Source organism: Entelurus aequoreus, linkage group LG09 (assembly GCF_033978785.1).
Source record: "Entelurus aequoreus isolate RoL-2023_Sb linkage group LG09, RoL_Eaeq_v1.1, whole genome shotgun sequence".
Taxonomy (NCBI): domain Eukaryota; kingdom Metazoa; phylum Chordata; class Actinopteri; order Syngnathiformes; family Syngnathidae; genus Entelurus; species Entelurus aequoreus.
Genome location: NC_084739.1, coordinates 65,123,794 through 65,136,246, shown reverse-complemented (window position 1 = coordinate 65,136,246; position 12,453 = coordinate 65,123,794). Strand labels below are relative to the sequence as shown.

At 38.0% G+C, this 12,453-nt stretch overlaps 1 protein-coding gene across 1 annotated transcript; it reads right to left on the bottom strand.

The window, feature by feature from the left end:
- Positions 1–7,468: 7,468 nt before the first annotated feature.
- Positions 7,469–12,160, bottom strand: gnrh3 (gonadotropin-releasing hormone 3). The gene is made up of 3 exons (XM_062057796.1): positions 10,956–12,160; positions 7,945–8,025; positions 7,469–7,649 (listed from the first exon to the last, which is right to left on the bottom strand). The coding sequence occupies exons 1-3, from the start codon at positions 11,082–11,084 to the stop codon at positions 7,596–7,598; spliced, it is 264 nt and encodes an 87-aa protein (XP_061913780.1). The 5' UTR covers positions 11,085–12,160; the 3' UTR covers positions 7,469–7,595.
- Positions 12,161–12,453: the final 293 nt, after the last annotated feature.

Here is a 12,453-nt window from a genome sequence, read left to right as displayed (position 1 = left end):
TTTTTGTTTACTTTGTAGCCAGTTCAGTTGTAGTTGTCGTTGTCGCAATTGCTGGATATGACTTTAAACCATAACCCAGCATGCATCAGTATAGCTCTTGTCTCAAAGTAGGTGTACTGTCACCACCTGTCACATCACACCCTGACTTATTTGGACTTTTTTGATGTTTTCCTGTTTGTAGTGTTTTATTTCTTCTCTTGCGCTCCTATTTTTGTGGCTTTTTCTCTTTTTTCTGTATTTTTCTGTATTTTCCTGTAGCAGTTTTTATGTCCTCCTTTGAGCGATATTCCCCGCATCTACTTTGTTTTAGCAATCAAGAATATTTCAGTTGTTTTTAATCTTTCTTTGAGGGGACATTGTTGATTGTCATGTCATGATTGGATGTACTTTGTGGACGCCGTCTTTGCTCCACAGTAAGTCTTTGCTGTCGTCCAGCATTCTGTTTTTGTTTACTTTGTATCCAGTTCAGTTGTAGTTGTCGTTGTCGCAATTGCTGGATATGACTTTAAACCATAACCCAGCATGCATCAGTATAGCTCTTGTCTCAAAGTAGGTGTACTGTCACCACCTGTCACATCACACCCTGACTTATTTGGACTTTTTTGATGTTTTCCTGTTTGTAGTGTTTTATTTCTTCTCTTGCGCTCTTATTTTGGTGGCTTTTTCTCTTTTTTCTGTATTTTTCTGTATTTTCCTGTAGCAGTTTTTATGTCTTCCTTTGAGCGATATTCCCCGTATCTACTTTGTTTTAGCAATCAAAAATATTTCAGTTGTTTTTAATCCTTCTTTGTGGGGACATTGTTGATTGTCATGTCATGTTTGGATGTACATTGTAAACGCCGTCTTTGCTCCACAGTAAGTCTTTGCTGTCGTCCAGCATTCTGTTTTTGTTTACTTTGTATCCAGTTCAGTTGTAGTTGTCGTTGTCGCCATTGTTGGATATGACTTTAAAGCATAACCCAGCATGCATCAATATAGCTCTTGTCTCAAAGTAGGTGTACTGTCACCACCTGTCACATCACACCCTGACTTATTTGGACTTTTTTGCTGTTTTCCTGTGTGTAGTGTTTTACTTCTTGTCTTGCGCTCCTATTTTTGTGGCTTTTTCTCTTTTTTTGGTATTTTCCTGTAGCAGTTTTATGTCTTCCTTTGAGCGATATTCCCCGCATCTACTTTGTTTTGGCAATCAAGAATATTTCAGTTGTTTTTAATCTTTCTTTGAGGGGACATTGTTGATTGTCATGTCATGATTGGATGTACTTTGTGGACGCCGTCTTTGCTCCACAGTAAGTCTTTGCTGTCGTCCAGCATTCTGTTTTTGTTTACTTTGTATCCAGTTCAGTTGTTCAATTGTCGCAATTGTTGGATATGACTTTAAAGCATAACCCAGCATGCATCATTATTGCTCTTGTCTCAAAGTAGGTGTACTGTCACCACCTGTCATATCACACCCTGACTTATTTGGACTTTTTTGCTGTTTTCCTGTGTGTAGTGTTTTACTTCTTGTCTTGCGCTCCAATTTTGGTGGCTTTTTCTCTTTTTTCGGTATTTTCCTGTAGCAGTTTTTATGTCTTCCTTTGAGCGATATTCTCCGCATCTACTTTGTTTTAGCAATCAAGAATATTTCAGTTGTTTTTAATCTTTCTTTGTGGGGACATTGTTGATTGTCATGTCATGTTTGGATGTACATTGTAGACGCCGTCTTTGCTCCACAGTAAGTCTTTGCTGTCGTCCAGCATTCTGTTTTTGTTTACTTTGTAGCCAGTTCAGTTGTTCAATTGTCGCAATTGTTGGATATGACTTTAAAGCATAACCCAGCATGCATCAGTATTGCTCTTGTCTCAAAGTAGGTGTACTGTCACTACCTGTCATATCACACCCTGACTTATTTGGACTTTTTTGCTGTTTTCCTGTGTGTAGTGTTTTAGTTCTTGTCTTGCGCTCCAATTTTGGTGGCTTTTTCTCTTTTTTCTGTATTTTCCTGTAGCAGTTTTATGTCTTCCTTTGAGCGATATTCCCCGCATCTACTTTGTTTTAGCAATCAATAATATTTCAGTTGTTTTTAATCCTTCTTTGTGGGGACATTGTTGATTGCCATGTCATGTTTGGATGTACATTGTAGACGCCGTCTTTGCTCCACAGTAAGTCTTTGCTGTCGTCCAGCATTCTGTTTTTGTTTACTTTGTAGCCAGTTCAGTTGTAGTTGTCGTTGTCGCAATTGCTGGATATGACTTTAAACCATAACCCAGCATGCATCAGTATAGCTCTTGTCTCAAAGTAGGTGTACTGTCACCACCTGTCACATCACACCCTGACTTATTTGGACTTTTTTGATGTTTTCCTGTTTGTAGTGTTTTATTTCTTCTCTTGCGCTCTTATTTTGGTGGCTTTTTCTCTTTTTTCTGTATTTTTCTGTATTTTCCTGTAGCAGTTTTTATGTCTTCCTTTGAGCGATATTCCCCGCATCTATTTTGTTTTAGCAATCAAGAATATTTCAGTTGTTTTTAATCCTTCTTTGTGGGGACATTGTTGATTGTCATGTCATGTTTGGATGTACATTGTAGACGCCGTCTTTGCTCCACAGTAAGTCTTTGCTGTCGTCCAGCATTCTGTTTTTGTTTACTTTGTATCCAGTTCAGTTGTAGTTGTCGTTGTCGCCATTGTTGGATATGACTTTAAAGCATAACCCAGCATGCATCAATATAGCTCTTGTCTCAAAGTAGGTGTACTGTCACCACCTGTCACATCACACCCTGACTTATTTGGACTTTTTTGCTGTTTTCCTGTGTGTAGTGTTTTACTTCTTGTCTTGCGCTCCTATTTTTGTGGCTTTTTCTCTTTTTTTGGTATTTTCCTGTAGCAGTTTTATGTCTTCCTTTGAGCGATATTCCCCGCATCTACTTTGTTTTGGCAATCAAGAATATTTCAGTTGTTTTTAATCTTTCTTTGAGGGGACTTTGTTGATTGTCATGTCATGATTGGATGTACTTTGTGGACGCCGTCTTTGCTCCACAGTAAGTCTTTGCTGTCGTCCAGCATTCTGTTTTTGTTTACTTTGTATCCAGTTCAGTTGTTCAATTGTCGCAATTGTTGGATATGACTTTAAAGCATAACCCAGCATGCATCAGTATTGCTCTTGTCTCAAAGTAGGTGTACTGTCACCACCTGTCATATCACACCCTGACTTATTTGGACTTTTTTGCTGTTTTCCTGTGTGTAGTGTTTTAGTTCTTGTCTTGCGCTCCAATTTTGGTGGCTTTTTCTCTTTTTTCTGTATTTTCCTGTAGCAGTTTTATGTCTTCCTTTGAGCGATATTCCTCGCATCTACTTTGTTTTTGCAATCAATAATATTTCAGTTGTTTTTAATCTTTCTTTGTGGGGACATTGTTGATTGCCATGTCATGTTTGGATGTACATTGTAGACGCCGTCTTTGCTCCACAGTAAGTCTTTGCTGTCGTCCAGCATTCTGTTTTTGTTTACTTTGTAGCCAGTTCAGTTGTAGTTGTCGTTGTCGCAATTGTTGGATATGACTTTAAAGCATAACCCAGCATGCATCAATATAGCTCTTGTCTCAAAGTAGGTGTACTGTCACCACCTGTCACATCACACCCTGACTTATTTGGACTTTTTTGCTGTTTTCCTGTGTGTAGTGTTTTACTTCTTGTCTTGCGCTCCAATTTTGGTGGCTTTTTCTCTTTTTTCTGTATTTTCCTGTAGCAGTTTTTATGTCTTCCTTTGGGCGATATTCCCCGCATCTACTTTGTTTTAACAATCAAGAATATTTCAGTTGTTTTTATCCTTCTTTGTGGGGACATTGTTGATCGTCATGTCATGTTCGGATTTACATTGTAGACGCCGTCTTTGCGCCACAGTAAGTCTTTGCTGTCGTCCAGCATTCTGTTTTTGTTTACTTTGTAGCCAGTTCAGTTGTAGTTGTCGTTGTCGTTGTCGCCATTGTTGGATATGACTTTAAACCATAACCTAGCATGCATCACTATAGCTCTTGTCTCAAATTAGGTGTACTGTCACCACCTGTCACATCACACCCTGACTTATTTGGACTTTTTTGATGTTTTCCTGTGTGTAGTGTTTTACTTCTTGTCTTGCGCTCCTATTTTGGTGGCTTTTTCCTCTTTTTTCAGTATTTTCCTGTAGCAGTTTCATGTCTTCCTTTGAGCGATATTTCCCGCATCTTACTTTGTTTTAGCAATCAAGAATATTTCAGTTGTTTTTAATCTTTCTTTGTGGGGACATTGTTGATTGTCATGTCATGTTTGGATGTACATTGTAGACGCCGTCTTTGCTCCACAGTAAGTCTTTGCTGTCGTCCAGCATTCTGTTTTTGTTTACTTTGTAGCCAGTTCAGTTGTAGTTGTCGTTGTCGCAATTGTTGGATATGACTTTAAAGCATAACCCAGCATGCATCAATATAGCTCTTGTCTCAAAGTAGGTGTACTGTCACCACCTGTCACATGACACCCTGACTTATTTGGACTTTTTTGCTGTTTTCCTGTGTGTAGTGTTTTACTTCTTGTCTTGCGCTCCAATTTTGGTGGCTTTTTCTCTTTTTTCTGTATTTTCCTGTAGCAGTTTTATGTCTTCCTTTGAGCGATATTCCCCGCATCTACTTTGTTTTAGCAATCAATAATATTTCAGTTGTTTTTAATCTTTCTTTGTGGGGACATTGTTGATTGCCATGTCATGTTTGGATGTACATTGTAGACGCCGTCTTTGCTCCACAGTAAGTCTTTGCTGTCGTCCAGCATTCTGTTTTTGTTTACTTTGTAGCCAGTTCAGTTGTAGTTGTCGTTGTCGCAATTGTTGGATATGACTTTAAAGCATAACCCAGCATGCATCAATATAGCTCTTGTCTCAAAGTAGGTGTACTGTCACCACCTGTCACATGACACCCTGACTTATTTGGACTTTTTTGCTGTTTTCCTGTGTGTAGTGTTTTACTTCTTGTCTTGCGCTCCAATTTTGGTGGCTTTTTCTCTTTTTTCTGTATTTTCCTGTAGCAGTTTTTATGTCTTCCTTAGGGCGATATTCCCCGCATCTACTTTGTTTTAACAATCAAGAATATTTCAGTTGTTTTTATCCTTCTTTGTGGGGACATTGTTGATCGTCATGTCATGTTCGGATTTACATTGTAGACGCCGTCTTTGCTCCACAGTAAGTCTTTGCTGTCGTCCAGCATTCTGTTTTTGTTTACTTTGTAGCCAGTTCAGTTGTAGTTGTCGTTGTCGTTGTCGCCATTGTTGGATATGACTTTAAACCATAACCTAGCATGCATCACTATAGCTCTTGTCTCAAAGTAGGTGTACTGTCACCACCTGTCACATCACACCCTGACTTATTTGGACTTTTTTGCTGTTTTCCTGTGTGTAGTGTTTTAGTTCTTGTCTTGCGCTCCAATTTTGGTGGCTTTTTCTCTTTTTTCTGTATTTTCCTGTAGCAGTTTTATGTCTTCCTTTGAGCGATATTCCCCGCATCTACTTTGTTTTAGCAATCAATAATATTTCAGTTGTTTTTAATCTTTCTTTGTGGGGACATTGTTGATTGTCATGTCATGTTTGGATGTACATTGTAGACGCCGTCTTTGCTCCACAGTAAGTCTTTGCTGTCGTCCAGCATTCTGTTTTTGTTTACTTTGTAGCCAGTTCAGTTGTAGTTGTCGTTGTCGTTGTCGCCATTGTTGGATATGACTTTAAACCATAACCTAGCATGCATCACTATAGCTCTTGTCTCAAAGTAGGTGTACTGTCACCACCTGTCACATCACACCCTGACTTATTTGGACTTTTTTGATGTTTTCCTGTGTGTAGTGTTTTACTTCTTGTCTTGCGCTCCTATTTTGGTGGCTTTTTCCTCTTTTTTCAGTATTTTCCTGTAGCAGTTTCATGTCTTCCTTTGAGCGATATTTCCCGCATCTTACTTTGTTTTAGCAATCAAGAATATTTCAGTTGTTTTTAATCTTTCTTTGTGGGGACATTGTTGATTGTCATGTCATGTTCGGATGTACATTGTAGACGCCGTCTTTGCTCCACAGTAAGTCTTTGCTGTCGTCCAGCATTCTGTTTTTGTTTACTTTGCAGCCAGTTCAGTTGTCGTTGTCGCCATTGTTGGATATGACTTTAAACCATAACCCAGCATGCATCAGTATAGCTCTTGTCTCAAAGTAGGTGTACTGTCACCACCTGTCACATCACATCCTGACTTATTTGGACTTTTTTGCTGTTTTCCTGTGTGTAGTGTTTTACTTCTTGTCTTGCGCTCCTATTTTTGTGGCTTTTTCCTCTTTTTTTCAGTATTTTCCTGTAGCAGTTTCATGTCTTCCTTTGAGCGATATTTCCCGCATCTTACTTTGTTTTAGCAATCAAGAATATTTCAGTTGTTTTTTATCTTTCTTTGTGGGGACATTGTTGATTGTCATGTCATGTTCGGATGTACATTGTAGACGCCGTCTTTGCTCCACAGTAAGTCTTTGCAGTCGTCCAGCATTCTATTTTTGTTTACTTTGCAGCCAGTTCAGTTGTCGTTGTCGCCATTGTTGGATATGACTTTAAACCATAACCCAGCATGCATCAGTATAGCTCTTGTGTCAAAGTAGGTGTACTGTCACCACCTGTCACATCACATCCTGACTTATTTGGACTTTTTTGCTGTTTTCCTGTGTGTAGTGTTTTACTTCTTGTCTTGCGCTCCTATTTTTGTGGCTTTTTCCTCTTTTTTTCAGTATTTTCCTGTAGCAGTTTCATGTCTTCCTTTGAGCGATATTTCCCGCATCTTGCTTTGTTTTAGGAATCAAGAATATGTCAGTTGTTTTTATCCTTCTTTGTGGGGACATTGTTGATTGTCATGTCACGTTTGGATGTACATTGTCGTCTTTGCTCCACAGTAAGTCTTTGCTGTCGTCCAGCATTCTGTTTTTGTTTACTTTGCAACCAGTTCAGTTGTAGTTTCGTTCGGCATAGCCTTCCCTAAGCTTCAATGCCTTTTCTTAGGGGCACTCACCTTTTGTTTATTTTTGGTTTAAGCATTAGACACCTTTTTACCTTCACACTGCCTCCCGCTGTTTCCGACATCTACAAAGCAATTAGCTACCTGCTGCCACCTACTGATATGGAAGAGTATTACACGGTTACTCTGCCGAACTCTAGACAGCACCGACACTCAACAACAACACATCATTTGCAGACTATAATTACTGGTTGGCAAAACATATTTTTAACCCAAATAGGTGAAATTAGATCATCTCCCACGGCACACCAGACTAAAGCTGGTCGCGTCACAGCCTCGTCATGCTTGTCGGTCGCGGCTGCTTCACAAAAGGCAATTTTATCCACTTAAGAGGAGGCAATTTTTTAATTTTTTTACCCAGGTGATGAAGGTTTGATGACGGCGAGGCTTCAAATTGAATCAACACGGTGAGTTGATGAGAAAGTTTATTACAATTTCACATGGACTGAAAGGCTACAGACAAGTCTATAAATGACATTGGTGCAATAAATGTGTTAATTCGCGGGGAGGCCCTCGGGGGGGATCCATCACGGCTGTCGATAATCATGTAAATTCTTATTCCCCCTTCAGCGCCTCACTTATAAGGGAACCTTTTCTTTCGCTCAAAATGACTGGAATCGTCGTCAATCTGCAGAGATGGGAAAGAGATCCCTTTAATATTTCATTTAATCGCAGTGCGTCCGTCAACATTAAAGACAACAAAAAAAGCTGAAATGCTTTATTTAATGATGCAAAAAGACAGGGTAACATGAAATTGGGGGCGGGCGGAGGGGGGGGGGGGGTGGGGGGAATACAACAAAATGGGTAATTGAGCAGTTTGTGTATTGCCGCAGCTGCCGCGGAACACGGCGGCTGCGCCGTACATGAATATTGCACAATTGAGGGAGACGTCGGGCCATGAATTATGTACGACAAACACTTACGACATTGTATGGTCGACGTCTCTCATGGGTTTGGGCACTCGCCTCTTCTGGTAGGGACACCACACCCCCTGTACCCATCATCTAATAGCAGGGGAGGATAAGAAAACAAGTTGAAAACAAACAAAAAAAACATTAATACGTAGACTTTTTGTCAGGAGTGAAGAAGAAATGAACAATAAGGACTGAGGAAACTCAAGCAATGGCAGAATATCGCACGGCTCCCTCTTTAATGAGTTTTGAATCACGTCTAAAAACATATTTGTACTCTTTGGCTTTTAAACCAGCATGAGAGTTGTGGGATTTCAGTCAGTTTTATTTTCTTTGACGTATTGTATGTATTCATTATTCTTTTATGAATTTGGGAGACCGGGCTTTCTGCTCCGCCGCTCCCAGTCTGTGGAACGCCCCCCCTGACCCCCTGAGGGCACCACAGACTGTGGATGCTTTTAATAAAGGCTTAACAACCCTTCTTTTTAAAAAAGCCTTTTTTTTTTTAGATATATGCGTACTAGTTTTAGCTGTTCTAGTTTAAAAAAAAAATGTTTTATTATTATATACATTTTTTTTAAATACACTGTAGCACTATGATGTTGTTTACTCAATGTAAAGTGCTTTTTACAAATAAAATCTATTATTATTATTATTATTATTATTCTTTTATGGTAGTAGTAATCATTTTATTTCAGACCCAGGCGGATCCATATCACAGAACTAAAAACATACAACGATAAAACCAAAATAAAAGAAATACAAGCAGAAATACAAATTTAAAAAAACGTGTACTTAAAAAAACCAAAAAAAAGTATAGTTATAGTTTCATTATTGATTCTCCTCGTATGTATATCTCAACTTTTGTGCAGCACTTTGTGAAACTTCTATTGTTTTTGGAAATCCATCCATCCATCCATCCATTTTCTACCGCTTCTCCCATATAAATGAAGTGGATTGGATTGAGCATGAGAGTTGTGTGTTTTTTGTCTTATTTGACTTTTTTTGATGTATGTATTCATTATTCTTTTGTGGTAGTAGTAATCATTTTATTTCAGACCCAGGCGGATCCATATCACAGAACTAAAAACATACAACGATAAAACCAAAATATAAGAAATACAAGCAGAAATAAAAATAATTAAAAACTTGTATAAAAATAAAAAAGTATAGTTAAATGTTTAATATTGTTGATTCTCTTAGTATATATATATATATATATATATATATATATATATATATATAATATATATATATATATATATATATATATATATATATATATATATATATATATATACGGTATACATATACACACATATACTGTATATAAAAATGTGTATATGTATGTGTGTGTGTGTGTATATATATGTATATGTGTGTGTATGTATATATATATATATTTATATATATATAGTCGAGGTTTCTGTGGTTTATCCGTTGCACAGTACAGTGTCAGGAAAAAACACAAGAGGCTATATCATCCCGACAAGCCTGTTTCGCAGGTTTCCCTGGATTTTATATATATTTCACCATCTAAGGTCCGTAATATAATCAATAGGTTCAGAGAATCTGGAGAAATCACTGCACGTAAGCGATGACATTACGGACCTTCGATCCCTCAGGCGGTACTGCGTCAAAAAGCGACATCAGTGTGTAAAGGATATCACCGCATGGGCTCAGGAACACTTCAGAAAACCACTGTCAGTAACTACAGTTGGTCGCTACATCTGTAAGTGCAAGTTCAAACTCTACTACGCAAAACACTTACATCATGTGTTGCCTTCATTATAACACTTATATAAGACTTTTAAAGTCATTTTGATTGTAGGCTAATATAGCTAATATAGACACTTACATCATGTGTTGTCGTCATTATAACACTTATATAAGACTTTTAAAGTCATTTTGATTGTAGGCTAATATAGCTAATATAGACACTTACATCATGTGTTGCCTTCATTATAACACTTATATAAGACTTTTAAAGTCATTTTGATAGTAGGCTATTATAACTAATATAGACAATTACATAATGTGTTGTCTTCATTATAAAACTTATATAAGACTTAAAGTAATTTTGATTGTAGGCTAATATAGACACTTACATCATGTGTTGTCGTCATTATAACACTTATATAAGACTTTTAAAGTCATTTTGATAGTAGGCTAATATAGACACATCATGTGTTGCCTTCATTATAACACTTATATAAGACTTTTAAAATCACTTTGATAGTAGGCTAATATAGACACTTTCATCATGTGTTGCATTCATTATAACACTTATATAAGACTTTAAAAGTCATATTGATGGTAGGCTAATATAACTAATGTAGACACTTACATCATGTGTTGCCTTCCTTATAAAACTTATATACGACTTTTAAAATCACTTTGATGGTAGGCTAATATAGACACTTACATCATGTGTTGTCTTCATTATAACACTTATATAAGGCTTTTTTTTTTTTTGCCGTTCGAGACAGATTTGTATTTCGTATTTTTGGTCCAATATGGCTCTTTCAACATTTTGGGTTACACAACCAAACTGCTCCCTATTTTGTCTAAATGTGTGTAAAAAAAAAAAAAAAAGCGGAGCACATGCACTTTTTAGCATTTTCAATTTATAACTAATGAAAATGATTAATTTATCGCGGTCATGTCCGGACGGAACCAATTAACAGTGATAAATAAGACTGTTTGATAATATTCACATTATGGCTTTATTCTTTCTTCTTTTTTTTTTGTCAGTGTGGCTTTAATAGTGTTTTGTGCTTTAAAATAAATAAATATATATTTAAAAAAATGTAAATATATACATTAAAAAAATATATATATTTTTTCTTTAAAAAATATATTATCTTAAATATTTTTTGGGGCGGGAATATGGCAATATTCACCTTATAACTTTATTTTTTTACTAAATTCCCTTTTCAGTGGGGTTTTAACACCCCTTTGTACTGTAAAATAAATAATGCAATATACTTAAACACTAAAAAAATGAATAAATGGTAACTCACCCTGATGGTTGCCTCCAGCTCCCCCACGCTCCTCTTCCCGCCCGGTAGCCAGCCGTAGGACCAGTGCTGGGCCAGGGCGCCCTGCAGCAGCAAGGCCAACAACAACACGTGCATTAGCGCTCGATCCATCTAAACTGCGGAGAGAGAAGCGCTGATGAAAACCATCACCAACACAAACAGCAACTGGACTCCACTCACCTCCGTATTAGCCTTGTTAGCATCAAGCGGAGGGCGGGGTTTTTTGGGGGGTTTTTATAGGTGCCGCCGTCAGGATTACAATCCCCTCTCTGCAGGTGTGACACACTAATGGGACGCAAAACGCCGCTAATGGAGGCGCCTGAGTGCTCCGAGGGGCCTCGTGTCGCTGCGAGGATTCAAGCAGCATGAGACCTGGCGACATGTTTGTGCTGGCGTGCACCTGTTAGGAGCCCGACAAAACACCGCCACCATTTCTCGCCATCTATTATTTATTGCAATCAACTTTTGTACAAGAGACTGGAAAAACAAGGTAGAAAGTTCCACGAAACACTTTTTGCAGCAAGGCCTCCAAGCTGTTACTATTCCTACATATCGTAAATGCCAAAAAACGGTCTCGCTGTGGCTGTAGGCAACCTCCTAATGTTATTTATATACCTCTGCATGCACTTTAAAATGCCACTACTCAGCTGTTGTTGTGAAACTCCAACATGAAGTGTTGTTGTTTACAAACAACTCATCAGCGCTAGTAATAGTAAGCGTTTTGCTCCCTAGCGCTATTACAACATCGGTTCTATTGCGCAATATACGTACAATAAATATATAACTATATGGTCCCAAATGCTCAAGCACTCCAAATCATACAATAATAACATCAACTAGAACATGTTGATGGGCCTGCTATCTGTGCCCTGGACCTCTGGCCGGGGGTCGCCGGAAGCCGCCGTGCTTTTAAGATGGTGCCGAGTGTCAGAATATGTGAGTTTTAGGTGAAATCGTACAAAAAAAAGCTACAGAATTAGCCTAAAACGTTAGCATGCTAACAGTTAGCATGTCTCACATTTCAAGTAACACGGCTGTGAGGTGTATGGCTGCGGAAATAGAGAAAAAAAGTGTAAAATTAGATTTAAAAAAAGTTAGCACGCTTAAGTTAGCTTGCGAGCATGCTAACGTTAGCACACTAACAGTTAAAGGCCTACTGAAAGCCACTACTACCGACCACGCAGTCTGATAGTTTATATATCAATGATGAAATCTTAACATTGCAACACATGCCAATACGGCCGGGTTAACTTATAAAGTGACATTTAAAACTTCCCGGGAAATATCCGGCTGAAACATCGCGGTATGATGACGTATGCGCGCGACGAAGTCCGAGTAACGGAAGTTATGGTACCCCGTAGAATCCTATACAAAAAGCTCTGTTTTCATTTCATAATTCCACAGTATTCTGGACATCTTTTGCAATTTTTTTAATGAACAATGAAGGCTGCAAAGAAGACAGTTGTAGGTGGGATCAGTG

Excerpts from the sequence above, each read along its gene's own strand:
- gnrh3 (XM_062057796.1), bottom strand. The coding sequence starts at position 11,084 with ATGGATCGAGCGCTAATGCACGTGTTGTTGTTGGCCTTGCTGCTGCAG. Across the intron at positions 8,026-10,955 it reads AGCTGGAGGCAACCATCAGG|ATGATGGGTACAGGGGGTGT; the intron begins GTGAGTTACCAT and ends CCCTGCTATTAG. Across the intron at positions 7,650-7,944 it reads GACGTCGACCATACAATGTC|ATTGACGACGATTCCAGTCA; the intron begins GTAAGTGTTTGT and ends CCATCTCTGCAG.